We start from the raw sequence: 21,847 nt of genomic DNA, 5'->3' as shown, positions 1-21,847 counted from the left end.
TTTTTTTTTTTTTTTTTTTTTTTTGAAATTCTGACGGAGAGGCAAAAGCACATTTTCATCTGAAGGCTTTTGTACACCCTTCATTTGTGAAAGGTACTTTCTGGTCCTGTGTGTTTTCAGTAAGATCTTTTTTTCTTTTCTTTTTTTAATACTACAAACATCAAGCACTCCAAAAGAAATTTATTGTGCAGAGACGCCTGGGTGACTTAGTCGGTTCAGTGTCTGCCTTTGGCTCAGGTCATGATCCCAAGGTCCTGGGGTCAGATCTGCAAAACACTCCTCTCCATCTGTCCCTCTCCCCTTGCTTGTGTTCTGTCTCAAAATACTTTAAAACATTGTTTTATTGTGCATATTTCATTTACCATCCAAATTCTAACTTTAAGAACCACCCATTGAGTTAATCAGTGAGAAAACTGAAAATTAAGGTGAAAAAGAAAAATGTCTCTCAACTTGCATTAAAAATCTTATCGGCAGGGCTTCCATTTATCTTCCTTAGGTCTTTCCACTATTTTTCAGTCACCATCTTCCTTCCCAGTAGAATGCTCCGTGAGTCACATAAATTGATTTAAAGGAATCTTCCCAAGTCACATTTCCTTTCAGTTACTCCTTAACATCCATGGAAGGTATGTAACTGGTTTCTCCCTCACTCTAGGACTACATTTGCACAAAACAACGTCATGGTGTTGGGGTAAAGATGGAGAAAGAGGAAAATGAGAACTTAATCATCTATTTCCACCAGTTATGGATGAGGACTGCTAATTCAGGCTCTACATCTCCGGTTGAATTTTTCTACTGTTAACTTCTTGTGCATGTATCCTGGCTAAACCAAGATCCTCTGCTCTCCACCACCTCTTTCCTAGTGAAGTTCCCACAAAGATGGAAATCGATCCTGTTTCATGTTCATCACTCACCCTTTCATGTCCCCATGTGGCATTTCTGTTCACTGTGATTTTCATATGGTCAAGTCCAATTTTTTGTCAATATATGTATTATGAAAAAACTGGGGCTTCTGGGTAGCTCAGTGGGTTAAAGTCTCTGCCTTGGGCTCGGGTCATGATCCCAGGGTCCTGGAATCGAGCCCCACTTGAGCCTCTGCTCTCTCTGCCTGCCTCTCTGCCTACTTGTGATCTGTCAAATAAATAAATCCTTTACAAAAGAAAAAAGAAAAAAGAAAAATAGCTATATTTTTCAAAATCAAAAAAATTTAGGGAAGGAAGTGGCATAGTTTTACATTTCATAAGTATCTTTAATATTTGGTTTAATAGAGGGGCGCCTGGGTGGCTCAGGCTCAGGGTCCTGGGATCAAGCCCTGCATCAGGCTCTCCGCACAGCAGGGAGCTTGCTTACATCCCTCTCTCTCTGCCTGCTAATGATCTCTGTCTGTCAAGTAAATAAATAAAAATATTTTTAAAAATAATCTGGTTTAATAGAAGACAGCTGGATTCTTGCACAGTATTTGTTTCTGCTTTCAATCAATTGCTATATAACTGTCAAGTGAAAAGCAGTGCAAAAATTAAGTTTCAGGATTATCACACAAATACAGTTAGCTTCACAGTCCCACCAAACGGGTCTCAGAAAGAGGCTTGGGTCCCCAGATCGTATTTTGAGAGTTGTTAACTTTTGGACAAAAAGAAAGCAAACATTTATTTATTTACTTAGTAACCATAGTGTTGTGGGTACGGCTGGGGAGGCCTTTGGCAGAAGCTGATACACAGCAGCATTTGAGAATTCCTTACGAATCACTTTGTGTTCCCAGTGGTGACTGTCAATGAAATTTACTCTCCTGAAATGAAGTTTCAGTGAACCAGAGAGCACCAGTGAGTTTCTCAGGAAGCTCTTTGAGGCTTGGTCTATAACGCTGCTGGAGGTGGATCTTTCCTGTGTACACACAGAACTCCCAGAGAACCAGGACGGACGCTTGCTCTGGATGGGATGCTGACCTCAGAAAGACAGGTGCAAGACCTGGGGAGAGAGGAGTCATGAGACACACAGCGTAGAGGTCTGATTCAGCCCATTCCAGGACTGGTTCCAATTGATTAGCATCATGAATTCTGCCAGTTTACATGCTGAATCCATTCCAAGTGACAGCTAAATGGTTCTGTTTGTTTCATTTTAATTCTCGCATTAGCACTACTTAAACATGCTTTCTTTCATGCTTTCTGGTGCGCACACACACACACACACCCTTTTTTATTTTACTGTTACTGTGAGTCCAAACATCTGAGATCGTTCTTACTTTCAGTCAGTATGATGTCTTGGACCCATTAATTCAAAACTTGTAATCAACTCCTCTTCGACAACTTTTGGTTCTTGAATAGAGACCACAATCTCCATCTAGGGTTTCTGGGAGGGAGTTCTCAGAGCACTGTGCACCTGCCTGACTCAGGGAACCTCGAGACAACTTAACAGGAGGTGGTGTTTCAAAAGGCTAAGGGCATCCTTTCCCCCTGAAAGTCCTTAATCTGGACCCAGAGTTTTGTTTTGTTTTGTTCTGTTTTGTTTTTAATCTAACTCACTTTTCTGCCTGAAGCTTAATAACATCATTCTTCTCTGCCAACAAAAGACACTAGCTTCTTAATGTTAACATACCAGATTTGTCCAATCTAAATAACGTGTCTTTTTTTTTTTTTTTTTTTTTTTTTTAATCTATCTGACAGACAGAAATCACAAGTAGGCAGACAGGCAGGCAGGGTTGGTGGGGAACAGGCTCCAGAGAGCCTGATGCGGGGGCTTGATCCCAGGACCCTGGGATCATGACCTGAGCAGAAGGCAGAGGACTTAACCCACTGAGCCACCCACTGAGCCACCCAGGCACCCCTAAATCACATGTCTTTAAAAACAGTAAAATTAAAAAATTTAGCAAGCACACAATGGACTCATCCATATATATATAACCTTAATAATTTTTACATTCCATTTTGAGCTTTTGGAAGAATTATATATAGGCCACAGAATAGAGTTAAGGATGCTGTTAGCATGTATGGTTCCCAATGGTTCTCCCAGTCATGATCATCTGTATACCACTTATTTGAAAAGAATATGGAATTTTAATTTTTCTAACTCTCTTATTCTAAGAGGTACCAAAAAATAGAGAAGGTCATATGGACTGTCCAGTTTCTGATTATTCCATTAGTTCCATTAAATACAATATAAATAAAAATATAACATATAAAATGTATTATGTATATAATTATTTTAAGGTATGTATGTATGTATTAATGTATGCATATAGTATATTTGGACACATATAATATATAGCTGAAACCTCAAAGGCTTAGGATCTATCTCTACTCTCCATCTCAGGGCTGGTCTATAACCAGGAGCATGAAATAACCAGAAACTGGAGAGCCAATGCCATTGAATTTTTGACATCCCCCAGGAGTAAAAGTATTGGGAATATTAAAATAGAATATATTTTACTGTAACTGTGTATAAATAATACATGTTTTATATGTATATATAAGATACGTATTATGTACACATACCATATATACACACACTCATTTTATGATATAGTTTATTTAAATTGCAAGCAGTGTCAAGTTTCAGTGACTTGAAAATAAATGTAAATAACTGTATTTGGCCTAATACAAATACATTGATACTTACAGCATATCTTCATGTTCTGTTATTTTCAAGATATGAATTTAAAATATTGGGGGGGAGTAAGTTAAGATAAAGCTACAGTGCAACCAAATATCAAGAATTCTTTTTTAAAAATCTGGTGTTACATTTATAAAACATTACCCCTCAAATTTGAGTGGAAGAATTTTATATAGTTTTGTATTCTCAAAATACTTTCAAAGGGACCAACCAGCAAAAACTGCTAGACTGTTTCGGTTCTAACCTATTTTAGGTGTAACTCCATATTCACATCCCACGTACATATTTCTAATATTAATTGGGGTGTGACTCATAGTTGTCTTTTTCTTAGACAAGTGCAGGGACTTTAGAAAGTTATCATTACTCAACATTTTTATGCAACACCTTAATATTTGCATGAATAGTCCATACCTATATTCTAATTTTTATATTCTGCATTATTTTTACAAGTAAAGTTGCTATGATATAAAAAAATCATATTTATTTTTTAAATAAAACGTACACCCCCCAAAAGCCTTCATTTATCAGTGGATTATTTTTCTTCATTCTTTTTCATTCTAAGCATCTGAGGAAATCCTCCGGGAATTATTTTGTCTCTATGTTTTGTTATAACAAGACATTAAAATTATTCTTTTTCTTCTTAGGATTTTATTAATTTGAGAGAGCACAAAAGGGGGAGGGGCAGAGGGAGAGGGAGAAGCAGGCCCCTCCCCCCATAGCTGAATCACACAGCATGTAGCCGCTTCAAATTGGCTCCTGGCACTTAGTCCTACGCATTTAAGTTTCCTCCATGTCTCTTCATGGCTTGAGAGCTCATTTCTTCTTAGCGCTGAATAGAATTCCCTTGTCTGGATGGACCACAGTTTATTTCTCCATTGATTTCTCCATTCACCCACTGAAGGACATCTGAGTGCAAATTTTGTGTGTGCATAAATTCTCAACTCCTTTGGGTAAATACCAGAGAACGTGCTTTCAGGATTGTGTGGGAAGAGCAGGTGTAGTTTTCTAAGAATTGGCCAAACTCCTTCGAAGGTAGAAGGCACGTTTCCAGTCTGCATTCCCACCAGCAGGAAGCCACAGCTCATTTCCACCTGCCTGCTTGTGCTCTGTCTCTCTGTCTCTCTCTCTCTCTGTCAATTAAATAAATAAATAAAATGTTAAAAAGAAGAAAGAATATGGCACACGAGATCATGACGCATGAATCAGACAGATCATGTATAAAGCTCTTTCAGTGGTCCTGTGTTGGGATATATGTCCTTTAGGACAATGACCATGTTTTCTTTGCACGGCCTCTTTCCCCAAGGACACACTCTATGATAGCTGACCTCCTTCTTCCATCTTCACCCCCTGCCCCCCAAAGACACATTTATTTTCATTTTTTCCTTCTAGGCTGGTACTGCATCTCAGGAAAAAAGGACAGGAAAACAAGTGAAAACCGAGGTTTGGGGATAGCTTGTCCCAGGACAAGCAGGTGCAGTGGCCTTTCTTTCCCAGAGCATGTGTTCTCCTCTCGAACTGCTGAAGTTCCAAAAAGGGGAGTTTTGCAACATCGCTGACTGATTTTAGGGAGAGGGGACTGGTCCGTGTGTCAGGTGGGGCTGGAGACCAGGGGAGGGAGGCGGGAGGTGAGTGTGATGAGGTCACTGTTGCAAAGGCCTCTTCAGGAGGTGGCTGCGGGGAGTTCACTCCTTTGGGATTGCCAGGCCTCTGTGTTGTATTTGGAGGACAGCTGAGTTTCCATACGTGAAGGTCACGGTGGATCCCACAGTGTCACGGATCCCACAGAGGCGGACCCACCGCTTGTATTTCAGTGTCCTGCTGTGCTTTGCTGATCACTGGGCTCAAGCTGAATGTAAATCTCATGGCTGCTCCCAAAGTCAAAGCCAGTGACTTGTGTACCTGCAGATGGAGCTGGTCGGAGAGTCGGCCACTGGAGAGGGCTGCTGAGTGAGAGACACTTTGGCTTTCAAAGCTATCCACCTAGTCTCCGCATTAAGGTCCGCTGCTTGTTCACATGTCCCTAGATAAGCTGCTGGGAACACAAGGAGTTGGGACAGCTCCACGAGACACAGGGACCAGTTGGCTTACCCAGGATTGATGCCTCGAAACGGGCATTTCAGCATCACAGACTATATCTGGGGACATTCCGGCATTCCTGGAAGCCTTACGGTGGCTCCCACTGTCGACATTCCCATTCTGTAGCTTCTGCAATGAAAGTAACCAGTGTCTGTCTCCTCACAGAACAATAGTGACCCTTAGGAGCATTCTAGAAACCAGGCAGACTGTTCTTAGGCTGTCCCAGGGCTTGGGGGAAGGTGCACCACTGACAGTTAGGAAAAGACCAGGGATGTTAGATGTCCCATGAAGAACTGAGTCGGTTATACATGACTTCCAACCATCCCATAGCAAACTGAAGGTGAAAAACCTATTAATCAATCCTAGAACCTGACTCCTTTCACAAAGAAGCACGAGGTCTTTGCACGTGTGCATGTGTATAGCTCAATAGGCACTGAAATTTCCAACAATGCATCATTTTATAAATGAAGTTGTATTTTTCCTTTTCACATGTCCCCCAAGAATTACTATTTTCAAAAAAAAAAAAAAAAAAGTCACATCACTGAGAGTGAGTCCCTTGGTATTTGATCATCTGTGTTGATCTACAAGGTCCTTGTTTCCTTCAGGATGATTCTATCCACAGGTTCTGTGATACCTGGTGCTGTGTGTGTGTGTCTACTTGACCAGGCTGTGTATTACCCAGATATTTGGTCAAACATCATTGTGGGTGTTTCTGTGAGGGGGGTTTTCGAATGAGAGTAAAACATGTAAATCGTTAGGCTTGATTTGTAAAGCAGATTATTCTCCCTAATGTGGGTGCGCCTCATTCAATTAGTTGAAATCAGGAATAGAATGCAAAGGCTGTCCTTCCCCTGCGTAAGAATTCCTGGTGTCTGGCTGCTTTGGAACTGGGATACTGGCTTTTTCCTGCCTTTGGACTCAGACTGAGACATGGGCCCTGCCTGGCTCTCAAAGCTGCTGGTGGCCTTGGGACTGGAACTTTGCCATTGGCTCCCCTGGGTCCCCAGTGCGCCGACTTGGCCTGCATATCTGGAGCCTTGTCGGCCTCCATAATCGCATGTACCAGTTCCTTATAAGAAATCTTTTCACACCTATATGCACATCCATCCTGTTGGTTTTATTTCTCACTAACCCAAGTACAAATACCCAGCTTCTAATTTATGTTTTTTGGTTTGGGGCCCACACATTTGTATGTTGAAAGTATCTCTTTTATTGTTAAAATAACTGTCTCTTATTTTGTTTTTATAGAACGCTTATGGCGTTTCATGATTTTGGAAAATTATGCATGCATTTAGGTATTCTTACCAAAGAGTTTAACTTCAGCCTAGGGAAGGGGCCATTAAAAAATACTAGATATAAGAGAGGAGCCTTGGGGATGACAGCTATGGAAACCACTGCTTTTCATAAATGAACCCCAGGAATGTAAGCTGTTTATTTAGCTGCACAAGCACAGACGTCACAACGACGTCCAGAAACACAGTCACGAACCTCTCTGCCACTCTCACCAGTGGCAGCAGCCCTGTGCCTGCTGTTTTCCCCAAATTAACATCCTTGAGATTCCAGTGTCCTCTTATAGCTTTTCATAATTTCTCCATCAAAAGACTTATTTTTTATGTAAATGCAGACCTTTGGCTGAGGGTCTGATTTTATTCTTCCTTCTATCAGTGGGAACTCTAGTGCACCTGCAGGGGGCGGGGCCTTTGTCCTTTTAGTCTCACTGACCCCAGCAATACTTACATGTGTGTTTAACTCTGTAGGAGTTGAAAGAAACTTTTTATCCTCATTCAAGTCTGGATAAAAATGTCCTTGTGCGTTTTGTGAATTGGTTTTGTTTTTTAATACCACACATCTGCTTTACTCTTGAAACCTCCCAAGAGGCTGATTTGGTGACAATGCCAGAAAAGGCAAGCCTCTGAAATCAAAGTTGAAAGGTATCAGAAAATGGATAAACTAGTGATCTGCAGAAAAAATACACATTTGAGATTGTTTGGACTGTTATGGATAACGAGATGCAGGCATCTCCCACATTTAGGAACCTAAAATGTAACACAGTAAGCTGTGGTCAAATGAACTTAATGTGCCCGAAACAATGTCCTAATTAAAGGATGACAAACTGCACAGAATCTAGAAAGGAGTGGAAAAAGAGTTAAGCTTTGTCAGTACATTTTGTCCAACCTCTGTGGAAGGGAGTTTTCAATGAAGCTGGACAAAGGCCAGTTTTAGGTCACATAACTTGGGGAAAAAAAATCTCTCCTTTAGGATAGGACTCTCACATCTATTTTAATGTTCCATCTGTTCTTTTGTGTTCTAAGAATTGTTCTTTAGGGGAAAACAATATTATCAGAGGCAAATCATGTGAATTATCAAAGCAGCAGCTGTTCCAGTATAAAGTAGTAAAGTGACATCCAGGTCTGGCTGAGCTCAAGTCCATTTCCCAAGACGTATCAGCAATGACACAAATTAATCAAGATACCTTGAACAACAGAGGGTTAGATGCCTGGATCACCAAGGCAGAAATAACCCATACAATCTAGCTTTGAGTTCTTTTTTTTATTTTTCTCTCTTTTTAGGAAATTTAGGTTTCTAAATACTGGACTGTAATGGACCTGCTATGTGAACCTTTCACAGAAGGGCCACAAATTCCCTCTGCTTCCTCCTGTCCATTCTGCAGGGTTCAGCCCCACCCGCCCCATAGTCTTCTAGGTATCAGTCCCGCTGACAACTGCAAGTCATTCAAAGCACACCTGTCTAGTGCTCGCTTCGGCAGTACATAGACAAAGCACACCTGTCTATACCTATACCTCTATCTGTACCTGTATGTGTATCTGTAATGTCCACTAATAGATTAATGGACAGGATCAAAGGCTTCTGTGCTCTGAAAAGTAGTGATTAAAAGAACCCAATATATGGTGAATTTACCATCATCAACTACCTTGATGTGATGATGGAAGGAGAGAAGATACCTTAATTTAAAAAGTGTAATTTCTTTTCTAACAGAATTGAGGGAGGGATATACACACATACACTTACATGAATACACGAAACACATAAGAAATACACACATGCACACATTACCTCCTTATGCACAGTCCGGTCAGAAAGCTGCCACAAAGATTTTGAAAACCTGAGTAGACAAAGTTTACAAGAGCTGGAGGAACTGGGTTAATTGTAACCCAAATCTTGAGTATTCTAAATTCATGGGCCTTTTTAGTGAACTGTCAGCCTTCCTTTTCTCCCATTCTCTAAAAGAAAGTAATTCTATCTGCATTAACACCGTAAGGTTTGGAATTCTCCTTTATAGAATTACCTTTATGACAAAGCAGATGATGCTTGGAACTTGTTTTTATGCAAGGATACTTTGCCTAGGATAGTTTTCAGCACCGCACTCAACATATAAAGAGAACATATGTAACATACATCTTACCTATAAAACAAATTATATCAAACACTCACGATGGAACGTCTAGCACTAAATCTAGAAAGCTGGCCACAATTTGTGTTTACCTCTGTTCTTGTCTACATCCTCTTGCTGTGACTGTCACTGCCGCGTTCACTACCTGATTTTTAAAAACTAATTCATGAAACTCTTAAAAAGATTTTTGAATCATACACTTGCATGTGCTTCTCTATATGCTTAAGTAATAATTTATTTTTGAGCTTTTTAAAGTGGTATCATATATGAACCTTCTGAGATTCGGGTTTCTGAAATTCAACCAAATATTACTGTGTATTTACTCATTTCCCGCCCTCACTAGACTCCTATTGGGTGACTGTATCTCACTAAATTTGTTGATTCTTTTGGCGGTGCATATGGTTGCTTCTTCTATTTTGCTATTAAGAATAGAACTGCTCCATTCTCCTGTGTCTCCTGTTCTAAGCGACCGGAATAGTCTCGTGCCAACACCTGGGCTCCGTTATTGGATAAAGGATATTATCAAAAACTTCAGCAAATACAATTCAGGGTTTCCTCCACCACCACCACCACCACCACCACCCCATTCCTAGCAAAGACCAAAGTATTTTTAAAAGTGCCATTTCCCCAGGGCTTACACTGGAAGGAGGGATTTTGACCTCCGGAATCCGGGACAAAGGCACAGGGCTTCCGCGGCCCTTTTACGTTTTTTTAAACCTCTTCCAACAGAGTGCAAGTGACAGAACGAAGATACGGAGTGGATTCTGACCCGGAGGGTAGGAATCGGAGCCCAGTCCTTCCCAGGAGAGGAATTTCACTCAGAGAAACGAGGGAGTCGTGGCCGGGCTGCGTGCAAGGACCCGGTCAGGCCAGACTGGCAGTCGCGGGGGCTGGGTGCGGGGGGTGGGGGCGACTTCAAACTGCCCGCGCGGGGTCCCCCCTGGCGCTCACAACAACGAGCCGTCGGATTGCTCAATCGGGACCTTGCTTCCATTATTTTGTTGCCTTTCTCAGTGTATGTAAAATACACGCTGCAGGGAGCAGCCAGCAGCACCCCCAAAATAACTTAAGTGAATAAAGACAATTTGTGCGTCTTTTAGCGGGTGCCCGTTGCTCCCTCAGCAAGGTACACCTGAGAATTAAGGACAGAGCGCTCGAGGCCTTATTAATAAAACATTTTGCCAGGGGAAATTTTCAAAGGTGACCAGGTGTTGCTTTGGAGACCAAGAATATTTTATTTTACCCGAATTGTCTGATAATGACCGTATCCTTCCTGATGAAAATCCATTTAAATAGGTCTCCGGTTCTACTTCAGTTTCCCATACATCCTACTAACTTATCGAGAGGTGAAAACATGGAATTCAGTTTCTTTGCAGCAAATAAACAACACAGGATGAATGAGTGCCAGGTCCCTTTAGAACACTGAGTGGCTCTGAAAAGAGCCTTTGGGGTGTGTGCCGAGCCTTACCGATTGCTCTTGCAGCCGGCGGGCTCACTTGGCGCTGGTGTACTTGGTGACGGCCTTGGTGCCCTCGGACACGGCGTGCTTGGCCAGCTCCCCGGGCAGCAGCAGGCGCACGGCCGTCTGGATCTCCCTGGACGTGATGGTCGAGCGCTTGTTGTAGTGCGCCAGGCGGGACGCCTCGCCCGCGATGCGCTCGAAGATGTCGTTGACGAACGAGTTCATGATGCCCATGGCCTTGGACGAGATGCCGGTGTCGGGGTGCACCTGCTTCAGCACCTTGTACACGTACACCGAGTAGCTCTCCTTGCGGCTGCGCTTGCGCTTCTTGCCGTCCTTCTTCTGCGCCTTGGTCACCGCCTTCTTGGAGCCCTTCTTCGGGGCCGGCGCCGACTTGGCGGGTTCAGGCATGCTGGAGACACTCGGAACGCGCTCAGGGGACAAGAGAAAGTAACAGCGAGCAAGGCGCCGCTTCCCCGTCTTATATAGAAGCCCTTATGCAAATACGGTGTGAGCTACACTCCTTTCTGATTGGTGACTATCCCCCCCGAATTCGGGCATTCGTGCTGCCCAATCAGAACGCACGGATCCCAGGGTCGCATTTCCATTGGTTGAGATGAAAGTGCCTCCTTAAGCAACGCCAAACCTTGTTTTTCGCGCCCTAGAACGGTTATAAAAGCTACTGTCCTTGCCCCTCCCTCGCTGCATTTGCTAGTGGCGCTTTTGACCTCGGGATGTCCGGACGCGGGAAGCAGGGCGGCAAGGCGCGCGCCAAGGCCAAGACGCGCTCGTCGCGGGCGGGTCTGCAGTTCCCGGTGGGCCGCGTGCACCGCCTGCTCCGCAAGGGCAACTACTCGGAGCGGGTCGGGGCCGGCGCGCCCGTGTACCTGGCGGCCGTGCTCGAGTACCTGACGGCCGAGATCCTGGAGCTGGCGGGCAACGCGGCGCGCGACAACAAGAAGACGCGCATCATCCCGCGCCACCTGCAGCTGGCCATCCGCAACGACGAGGAGCTCAACAAGCTGCTGGGCCGCGTCACCATCGCGCAGGGCGGCGTGCTGCCCAACATCCAGGCCGTGCTGCTGCCCAAGAAGACCGAGAGCCACCATAAAGCCAAGGGCAAATAGAAGACTGGCCGAGTGCACAGCTCAAATCTCCTGTACAAACCAAAAGGCTCTTTTCAGAGCCACTCTCTTAATCAACAAAAGGAGCTGTGCCTTTAAGTCACATTGTTGGCATAGCAAAGTATTAAATACTGACAAATCCTGTAAAGCAAAGAAAAGCTTGCCTAAGGTATTTATAAGTTTGTCGTTTGGCCCAAGAGACAACCTTGCTCTAATGAACCCATGTGAGCAAAACTGGGGTATCCCGATTCCTCTGCAGGATCAAAGGTCCATCTGGAGCACAAGCTTGTCCTGTTATGGCAGGGACAGTCAGGGATCTAGTAGGACCTGAGGCCACACACGGGGTAAGATCCTTATCTGCGTGGCCTCCCTGGGATACCACAGAGGAAAAAACCCCAGGGGGCTGGGCCCTGAATACCAGAGGAGAAACAACCCAAGGGGGCTGGGCTGGGGAGCATAGTCTTGCTGGAAGTTTGCCCCGGGCCAATCAGACAAAGACCTGAAGAAATCCTAAACAGCCCCGACTAAAACTGCGCTAAAACTGAAAGTTGCTGGGGGTGGAAAGGGGTCATTCTTGGATACCCCTCTCCCTGTGAAGAGCTTATCTCTCCTCTTAACCCTTTGTCTGCTGCCCCTCACTCTGTGTCTGGTCTCCCTCTTTATTTCTCCGAGCGGCAGGACCGACGACCCTGGGCACCAGAAAGCTGCGATAAAAAAAATCCTGAAACATTTTCTTGGGGACTCCGGGATCTCTGGTCGTCATCAAGGCGTCTAACCGTGAGTAGTGGACAGCCAGTGTCTCTGTTACAGTCAACAAAATGGGCCTCATCATCTCCGAGTGAATGGCACTGCTGCGGCCCTCAAATCTCGGGTGATAGGTTCCCACAGATCCGTCCTCTAAGAGAAGGAATGCAAAAACCCCAGGAGGGTCCCCCCAGACATCCCCTTGCCAGCGGCCTCCAAGGGATGGCACCCGCAGTCTCCTGCTGCAGGAAGGAGCAGCGTCTACCTCCGCCCTCCCCGCCAGGGTCCTGCTCCTTCACCCGTTGCCCGGTCAAGTGGACAGAGCACTTAGGCACATGGTGTCCTCCGGGATCTGGCCCAGAACTTGTTAGGAATAGCCCCTCAGCTCCCCTCATCTTATAACCCCTTACTGGGGTTCCGCACGCACTGTTCTACCTGTGACCCTCCAGCCACAGAGCATGTTTCTCGTTTTTGTGTGAAGGTCACTATACCCCACACCTTGTGGATCGGGCTTGCCTGACGGGGTGAGGGACACCCTCCAGGACCCACCAGCGCCATTTTGTTCCACTTGGCGAGGTGCCTGCCCCTCTGCTCAGCTGTGACCGTCCTAGGATGGACCCCCGTCCGGCTGAACACATGTGTGTAGGTAGTGTCGAGAAGGACAAGGGAACGGACTTCTACCTCGGCCGTGTGCCCCGTCCCCGCAGCCCATCCTGTGCCTCCAGAAATTGGCCTTTGTTAGCCTTTTACAACAGGTCTGTCAAACAGAGCGATTTTATTCTGTCCATCACGCTGGCGTCCACTGGGCCCGGAAAAGTCTGGCACATCCACCCGCCACTAAAGGGGCCTTACTGGGTCATGGCCCGTCCCCTGGCTGGGAAATGCAGAGACAGTAAAAGTCAGGACAGGCAGGGTGGCTCCCGAGAGGTAGGATCAAGCCCGGTTAGAGTGACTAACTAGCACCTCACAGAAGGGACAGCAGTCCTGGCTCCCAGTCGCAAAGACACCCAGGACACTGGGTCAGGATGAAGGCCTCCTGGTCAACTATGAGGAATGAGGTTAGGGGAGCCATTGACCCCCTTCCCGTGGACGGGGGTCTCAGTCCCCTGACCCGAGCTGGTGCTCCTCGGGGGCGCTTCCTGAGTAATTGGAATGGTTTGACCCGCAACCCCCTAAAGAAAAGGCAAATTCTTTTCTTTGGTTCCACGGCATGGCCACAACACAGACTGGAGGAGGAGACATAGCGGCCTGAGGGACACGTCAGTTATAAGACCCTGTTGCAACGGGACTGGTTTTGCAAACGTGAGGGATATGGGGAGAAGTACCCCATGTGCAGGGTTTCTGGGCCTTAAGGGAAAATAAGGGCCTGTGCCAGCCTCCTGCCTGCTCTCTCTCACGGCTGGACCCGGTGGGGGGGGTAGAGAGCAGTGGGGGAGGGGGTGGTGAGGAACACAGGGACCCCACACCCACGCCAAAGGCAGACAGGCAAATGGTGTCCACAGAGGATTTCCAGCCCCAGCCCCATCTTCCCTGGGGTCTCTGTCCCTTTCCTGTCCGGCTCTCCCAGATCCCCTGCTGCGCTCTGGGCTCTATGTCTTGCAACAATATACAGGACCCAGAGGAGGACCAAGGGCAGCTGCCGCTATGGCTGGGGTACAGGTGTCCATGTCACTGCAAGACCAGAGATTAAGGGGACCTTGGGAAGCTTTCCAAAAACCCTATACAGAAGCCTCCCAAAATCTTACTTGTGATTGAATTAACTGGGAAGGAGGAAATGCTCCTGTTAAATCACTCACTCTCTGAGGCGGACAAATGCGGAGTCCTAGGCACCGCGGAGAGAATGGGGACAAACAGCTGAGTAATTCCCAGGCACCGCTGGGCCCATGGGGTACTTCCAGTTCTCAACTGGGGCCCAAGATCCCAACTGGGACCCTAACGATCCCCTCAGAAACTGGTACCTGGGTCACTTCCAGGCCTACGTCCTGGTGGGATTAAAAAGTTTCGAGTCCGGAATCTTGTCAGGCTCCCCACCCCCACCCAGACTCCAGTGGAAAACACAACAGCCTCCTAGAGAGGAGGGAGGCTCTCATGAAACATACAGCTGTCTCTCCTGATTCTCCCAAGGCCGAGATCATGCCCAAGACAAAACTGTGATCCAGTCAGTCCCAGATATTCGGGAAAACCTGCAGAAGTTGACCGCTGGCCCTGAGGGGGCCCTAGAAGAGCTCTTCGGAGCTGCTAACTGGGTCTTTTACAACCAGGGCCAAGAGGAGAGTGAGGAACAAGAGAAGAGGCTGGGAAAGAATTTGTAGGGTCCACTTGTGGCCTTATAAGCCGTTACCCATCAGCCCCCACCCTTACCCCAAGGCTCCGGTACCAGATGCCTCGTCTGTGGCCGCCCAGAGCACTGGCAGCCGGGATGCCCTCAAAGGAGACACCCAAAATGAAAGCCCCCAAGTCCTGTCCTGCTTGTGCAGGACCCTGGAAATCCGAATGCCCTCGAGGACCTCCATCTTCGAGGGCTCCAATGAGAGCTCAGCACCCCCAACGGGGTATGATGGGGCCCGGAGCTCTTCACAGGGGCGTCCCTGGGGCAGCTTGCCTTTGGGACCCAGAGCCTCGGGTAACTCACGAGACAGAGGGAAAGGCAGTCCGTTTCCTTCCACCTTCCCTGTTCTCCTCCCCACCCCGGCGCCCACCGCCCAGCCTCTGTGCCGTTGTTCAGAGCATTGCTGGACAGCCCAGAATCAGTTTTTTTTTTCTCTCCCCCTGGGATGCATCTGGGGCGATCTAATTTTCTCTCATTCCTTGTTAATGCCTGACAGCCCCATACCTCTCTTAGATAGAGATATTATGGGCCAATTTGGGAACACTCATGTTGATGGCCCCTGGACAGACGGGCAGTCGCCTCCCCTTATTAGAGGCTCATACTAATCCCCAGGTCTGGGCAACTCAGCAGTGGGTTGGGCCTTACCTGCAGTGCCCATTCACAAATACTTTAAAGATCCCACAACTTGCCCCTGTCAGAACAAGTACCCTCTAAAACCAGAAGCAAAAAAGGGCCTAAAAAATCCCATAAATAATCTAAAGAAGCTGGGGGTAGGGGTGGGGGTCTTAAAAGAATGCAACAGCCCACGAAACACCCCAGTTTTGGGGATACAAAACCTAACGGGGAGTGGAGATTGGTACAAGATCTTGAATTATTAATGAGGGCGTGGTCCCAAGTCGTCCTGTCGTCCCCAACCTTTACACACTGCTGCCACGATACCCCTGGCACAAGCTCCTTTACAGTCCTAGGCTTACAAGAGGCCTTCTTTCGCAAGCCACTCCATCCAGACTCTGTTTCTCTTTGCAGTCGAGGAGCCCACAAATCCGACCGCCTAGATCACACGGACAGTTCTACCTCAAGGGTTCTGAGATAGTCCCCACTTATTTGGACAGGCCCTGTCCTAAAATTGTGCAGAATTTTCAGGTGTGAGAATTTTCACGGTGTGGACCGTCTCCTGCTATAAGCCCCCTCTGAGCCGAGTATACAAACTGGCACCCAAAAGTTTCTACATTTTCAGAGTATGGGGGGAATAGAAGGTCTGCCAGCCTAAGGCTCGATTATGTGAGACACGTGTCCAATACCTAGGTCTGGGTCTTTCAGAGGAACATAGGGTACAGCCCCATTGCCTTGTAACATCTCCTCAAAACCCTTAACTGGTTGAGAGATTTTTCAGGCTTCACTGTGTACGTCGCTTATGGACACTGGGGTATGGGAAATCATGTGTCCTCTTTGTCAATTGATCGAAGGACAGGACATGCTGGAAACCTGCTCATTAATACTGAACCCAGACTCAGAAAGGGCTTCTAAAGACCTCATCAAGGAACGTCTGGGTGGCTCAGTCCGTTAAGCATCTGCCTTTGGCTCAGGTCCATTCCAGGCATCAAGCCCGGCTCTGGGCTCCCCTCTCAGCAAGGGGCCAGCTTCTCCTCTGCCTGCCGCGCCCCCTACTTGTGTTCTCTCTGTCTCTGTCAAATAAATAAATAAAATCTTTTAAAAAGTAAAAAGCTCAGTGCCCCAGCTTTAAGCCTCCCTACAGGGAGGTCTTACAACTTAGATGTGACCAAGAAGAAGGGAGTGATCTTGGGTATTCTAACCTAGGCCCGGGAGCCCACTCCATAGCCAGTGGGATCTTTAAGCAAAGACCTTGACCTGGTGGCCTGTGGGCTGCCAGAGTCCTTTAGGGCTGTGGCCACCTCAGCACCTTTAATCCCCGAAGCTACGAATTAACTCTGGGATGGGATCTTGCTGCACACACCCCTCCCGCATAACTGTCAAGGCCTCCTCTCCACGGAAAGTGACCGTGGGCTCACGGAGAGCCGCCTTCCACCGCACCCAGCGCTCTTGCTGGAAGGTCCAGTCGTGCAAATAAAAACTCGCTCCACTTTAAACCCTGACCCCTTCCTTCCAGAAGAGGGCACAGAGCCAGTGCACGGCCATCAACACATCATAGCTCAAACCTGTGCTATTGGGAGAACCTAAAGGGGACCCCAACAGAGAATTTGGAGGGGACCCTATTCACAAAGGAAGCCCATTTGCTGAGCAAGGCACCCGAAAGGCTGGGTGTGCTGTGGTCACTTTACCACATCACCAGAAACGAGATCCCGTGCTGTCTGGATCGAGCCCCGCCTCCAACCACAGCCCTCACTCAGCCGGGCGATGGAACTCAGTAGAAAACAAAAGTGGCAATGTCTTTACCGACTCCAAACACGCCTTCCTGCCTTTGCATGCCCGCGGCACAAGGTGGAAGGAGAGAAAGTGTCTAACTGCCTCAGGTTCCCCCACTAAATATCACCCAGAAATCACCCGCCCCTACAGGCCATACCCTACCCCCGAGAGGTGGGAGAAAGCGACACCAGAGAGGAACAGGTGAGGTGCTGGAAGGGAACTGCCTGGCGGATGCAGCGAAATCTGCCGCCAAGTTTTCGGCTGCCCCTGTGGTTGCCTCCCTAATCTAGCTGGCTCCAAACCCAGGGGAAAACTTGCTCCCACACAGAGAAAAAACAATGGGCATTAGAAGGAGGCAATAACCCTCACCCTCCAGGCCGACTCCAGGGTAAGAATGTAGGCTTAGCCCTGGGCAGCGAACCAAGAGAAGGTTGGGAAAAGCCTACATCAAACCCTCCATCTGGGATGGGATAAAACCTTGCAGATGACCCACATGCTTTCTACAGGAAAAATCCTGGACAAAACCTTTAAGTACCTTTTAAAGACTTGTGAAGTCTGCCACAGGAAACACATAACCCGTACTCTCATCCCCAAATCCCCAGAGGCAGACAGTGAGTGGGGAGCTGGCCTGGGGAAGACTGGTGATTAGCGAATGGATTTCACAGGTATGCCTGAGGCACAAGGGTCCCAAAGCCTCTGGGTTTGGGTAGATAACCATCCCACGCTGGGCAGAGACCTTCCCCTACAGAACCAGAAGGCCTCAGGGTGGGTAAAGGCACTAATTAAGTGAAACCATCCCTTGGCTGGGACTCCCCTGGTCTGTACTCCTCATTGCCTTACTCCGGATTAGAAATGTCCCTGTGGAAACGGGCTGGAGCCCCTTCCAGGTCTTGTATGGGAGTCCCGTCTGTGTAAATGACCTGCTGGTGCACAAGGGAGGCTTTGACAAAATCATGTCATCCCTCTGGCAAGGTCTCCATGAGCTCCTTGGGCGCTTCCTAACCCTCAGCTCCAAGACAACCAACCGTTCCCGGTCATCCCAGGGACCAAGTGCTTGTTAAAGATCTTTCCTCTTTTCTTTGTCTCTAGAGCCTGTCTAAGAGGGCGCACACGCAGTCGCCTTAGCCTCCCCAACGGCTGTCAAGGAACCCAAGGTCAAGGCCTGGATCCACTATTCTAGGGTCAAGCCCTGGTTTCCAGTGGAAGAAGATACCACTGCGAGCAAGGAAGGGCTTAAATGCATCTTTAAAAAACAGAAAAGCCAACGACACCAAGCTAAGTACTTCAACCCCCGATCAAAGATGCCCTTGAATGCATTTGTTCTCTTTCTCCTTCTTTCTCTTCCCAAACTTCTACATTGCCACTCATCTGCAGGGACCCAAGCATGGGTTCAACCCAGTACCACGCCCTTCAATTTGACTGATTGTCAGGTATGTGGGAAAGACTCAGTAGGGACCGCTGTGCCCGCCCCTATTGAGGTCTGGCTGCGGGCTAATTACTCTGTCACTCCTTTTGTCTCCTATATTAATTCATTCCCCAATCAAAATATCGAGCAACTATTTTTTAAAGCTTGGAAGAAGGACATGGAAACCAAAGTAGCCAGTGTCCCCTGGTCCGACAACACCCCAGACCTTGCTTGGCTAGCTCGGCTCCGGATCAGTACCTCAACAATATTCCCTATTTGCTGCGAAAACACCTACAGTCCGAACTCGGGGATTTTTGTAGGAAACCTTTCCACGTCCCAGTGCAACTTCACCTTCCGGATCCCTTCAAGCGTCGCAGAGGAGCCCTGGAATAGCTCCCTTTTCAACTCGCTCAGCGCCTACAAAGACCCTGATCAGCCGCACCTCTTTTTCCGGGCCCAGGATCCCCTAAAGGAAAAGACATCTTTTTGGACCCCCGCTAACAACTCCTGCTCAGCAGGGTGGTCCCCGGAGTCCTGCAATTCCTCTACACTAGGGTTGGCCAGAGGTTTGCTCCTCTCGTCCCAAGAATTCTTCCTGAAAATCTATCCTTCCAGCTCACTTGCCGTCACGGCGGGCGAGCGGCTCCGGTTCGATGCTTCCCTGATATGGAGGAAGTTGTCAGGCGCGGCCTTGACCTCCCCGCCGAAGCTTCTCTTTAAGTATGGGTTCCACCTAAGCCTCCGAGCAGAGGACGGTCTGTTCTTCTACTGTGGGAGAAGGGCGCGCGCGTTCTTACCTGCGCAGTGGACAGGGCGCTGTTCACTCGCCTACCTAGCTCCGCTTGGGCCCCAGGCCCCCGGGGCCGGCCACATGCCGCAGGTCGGAAACCAGTCCGAGCCTTGGATATAGAGACCCGAGGACTCCCTCTGTTTGGAGGGTGTGGCCCTCCAGAATCCCCGGGTTCTGGACCTTGGGACCTCCTGTCCTCCCATGCTCCCAGGCAGGGGACACCTGCAGCCTCCTCCAGGAAGCCGCTTTTATATTAACAACACAGGTCAGGGGGTGCCTCGTCAGATTTGTCAGGTAGCCTGGTGGCCCAAATAGAGGACCCCTCCTTCTGGTGGACCTCCCTTTGGATCCAGCAGAGACACTGACTATGGCCATTAATGACCCCAGAATTCGTCCTCTTCCTCCTGCTTCCCTTCTGACCTTGTATTCTAAATGCCCTTGTCCAACTTGTTTCTTCTCCTTTAGAGTCCATCAGGACAGCATTGGTCCTGTCTAGGCAGCCACAGATGGCAATCCTGCCTTCTGTAGGGGCCTCAGGACAGACCTCTGAACCCATCGGTGCCCCTCCCCAGCAAGAAGTAGCCACAGATAGGTCATCGCCCCTGCTCCAGATGGCAGTTTGGAGTTACCTGTTCGGGGGTGGGGGGTGGGAATATGTCAGGGACGGATCGGAGACAGAGAGGCAAAGAGCCATACAGTAGGATCAGAGGCCGCAGGGATAGGATCAGTTTCGCCCCTGGTGGGCTGGCCTCACGGGTATTCTTGGACCTGAAGTCTCTGGGGACCCAATCAGTCATGATGCTGTACCCTTCACTCCCTTCATCATACCCTTCTCATCACCAAGTCACTAGCCGGAGAGGGTTAGTGTTCCTCTCCACCCCTGTACATAGCAGCCAATGTTTACTTATTACTCATGGATGTCTTAATGAAAATCAGCTTCTTTGGCATTCCTAGTCTGTTGGAATAAATTTATTTTCACAGCCTCTTGAAATCTTTGTATGTCCTACAGTTAAATCTGAATTGCAGTCACGCGCCAAGACAGACAGCGTAAGTGGCCACAGCAATCACAGACAGGAGGTATGTGCTCTGTAGACTCAGTATATTATATAAAGTATCTCCATTATTTATTTTTTGAAAGAAACATGCATGGGGAAGAGGTAGAGGGAGACAGAGAATCCCAAACAGGCTGCAGTTCAGCATGGAGTCTGATGTAGGTATTGAACTCACTACCCGGAGATGACCTGAGCTGAAATTATGAGTCAGACGCTTAACAGACTGAGCCACCCAGGTGCCCCTGCATTAGCTCTTAAAATAGCTTTATGAGTTAAGTATTGTTATTATATTATTCCCACTCTTGATGAGCAAAGGTTTAGAAGACATAAGCAAGTGTCCAAAAGCCAATTGGTAGAAGAGATGCAACTTAAAATCAAATTTTTCTAACTCGAGTTTCAGCTCTTAAGCACTTTCTAAAACAGTTGAATAATGGGTGACATTAGTTACAGTTTACAAAACTATGTTAGTTTCAAGAATTTCGGAGTATGATTCTGTATTTGTTTTCTTTTAAAATAAAATTCAATGTATGCAAAAAATAATTCCATATTAAATACCTTATGAAAGCCAAAATTAAAAAACAATAAAAATATAGAATGTTTAGTCATTAAAAATTAAAAGGCTTAAAAGCAACTAAAAGCACATTTCTGAATTTAAGTACTTTATTTTTGTAGGGCTTTCGTTGTATTTTAATTAATTTATTGTTAATGCAATCATGATCAGAAGCTCAAAGAGATTTATTTTTCAAAACTGCTACAGTGATTCTAAACGTACACACACACATAAAAGGAGTGTGAAACTAGATCAGAAACTTTTGAAAAGAAATAATGGAACCCACAGTGCCAAATTATGACCTGAAGGCAACTACAATTTAAAATTTTGATGTAGTAAACAGAACAGTGTAGGGGAGGAAAAATAATTTCCCCTCTACCCTTCTAGGTGCTATGAACTTCCCCTTATAATAAAAGACAGATTAAGGAGGAAAACAAAGAGCAGTTTAATGACATGGACCCCTCGTGTGTACTTGGGAGATGCTCTGAAGAACTGAGCGGAACTCCCCGAAGAGGCCCCAGCCACCCCAGGAAAGACCCCCTTCCGCTAACAGATGTTGGCCTGGGAAGGGAGTGCCCGGGAAGCCAGCCTGGGGTTGGCGGGAAAAAGACGGGAAACAAGGTTGTGATGCCGAATTAGGCTGGGGCTTTCCCAAGGACAGGAATGTCTGGTGATTTAGTCGTCCTTCTCTTCCTGCTGCAGAGAGGGCGACACTTAGAGGTTGAGGTCTCCTTCATGAATGTTAAAATGTCCCGTTAGGAAGATTTTAGAGTTTCTCCCGAGTTGGTGTTTCTTAAAAATCATCTGCTCGCATACAGTCCTTAGACAAAGAGGCGCATTTGGTTGGGGGGTGGGGGGACGTCTTCTGCTGCCCTCCACACCGAAGAGGCCTATTTTGAGACGGTATGTCCTGAA

General features: G+C 47.3%; 2 protein-coding genes across 3 annotated transcripts; one reads left to right on the top strand and one right to left on the bottom strand.

Moving 5' to 3' along the window:
* Positions 1–1,873: 1,873 nt before the first annotated feature.
* LOC132017716 (histone H2B type 1-K) lies at positions 1,874–11,005 on the bottom strand. Of its 2 annotated transcripts, none has more exons than XM_059399688.1 (2): positions 10,560–11,005; positions 1,874–1,962 (listed from the first exon to the last, which is right to left on the bottom strand). In XM_059399688.1, the coding sequence occupies exon 1, from the start codon at positions 10,962–10,964 to the stop codon at positions 10,584–10,586; it is 381 nt and encodes a 126-aa protein (XP_059255671.1). In that variant the 5' UTR covers positions 10,965–11,005; the 3' UTR covers positions 1,874–1,962; positions 10,560–10,583. The 2 variants fall into 2 exon arrangements, with proteins under 2 accessions (XP_059255671.1, XP_059255670.1); XM_059399687.1 differs by lacking the exon at positions 1,874–1,962 and adding an exon at positions 3,501–4,733 and having other exon boundaries at positions 10,560–11,004.
* A 252-nt stretch (positions 11,006–11,257) lies between these two features.
* Positions 11,258–11,695, top strand: LOC132017715 (histone H2A type 1-B). Its single transcript, XM_059399686.1, has one exon. It carries the CDS (start codon positions 11,288–11,290, stop codon positions 11,678–11,680), a length of 393 nt encoding a protein of 130 aa, XP_059255669.1. The 5' UTR covers positions 11,258–11,287; the 3' UTR covers positions 11,681–11,695.
* The last annotated feature ends 10,152 nt before the right edge of the window (positions 11,696–21,847 follow it).

The sequence above is a fragment of the Mustela nigripes genome, chromosome 5 (assembly GCF_022355385.1).
Source record: "Mustela nigripes isolate SB6536 chromosome 5, MUSNIG.SB6536, whole genome shotgun sequence".
Lineage (NCBI taxonomy): Eukaryota > Metazoa > Chordata > Mammalia > Carnivora > Mustelidae > Mustela > Mustela nigripes.
This window is presented reverse-complemented; position numbering and strand designations above follow the sequence as displayed.

Bases quoted from the DNA above. Each gene is read 5' to 3' on its own strand.
- LOC132017716 (XM_059399688.1), bottom strand. From the start codon at position 10,964: ATGCCTGAACCCGCCAAGTCGGCGCCGGCCCCGAAGAAGGGCTCCAAG.
- LOC132017715 (XM_059399686.1), top strand. From the start codon at position 11,288: ATGTCCGGACGCGGGAAGCAGGGCGGCAAGGCGCGCGCCAAGGCCAAG.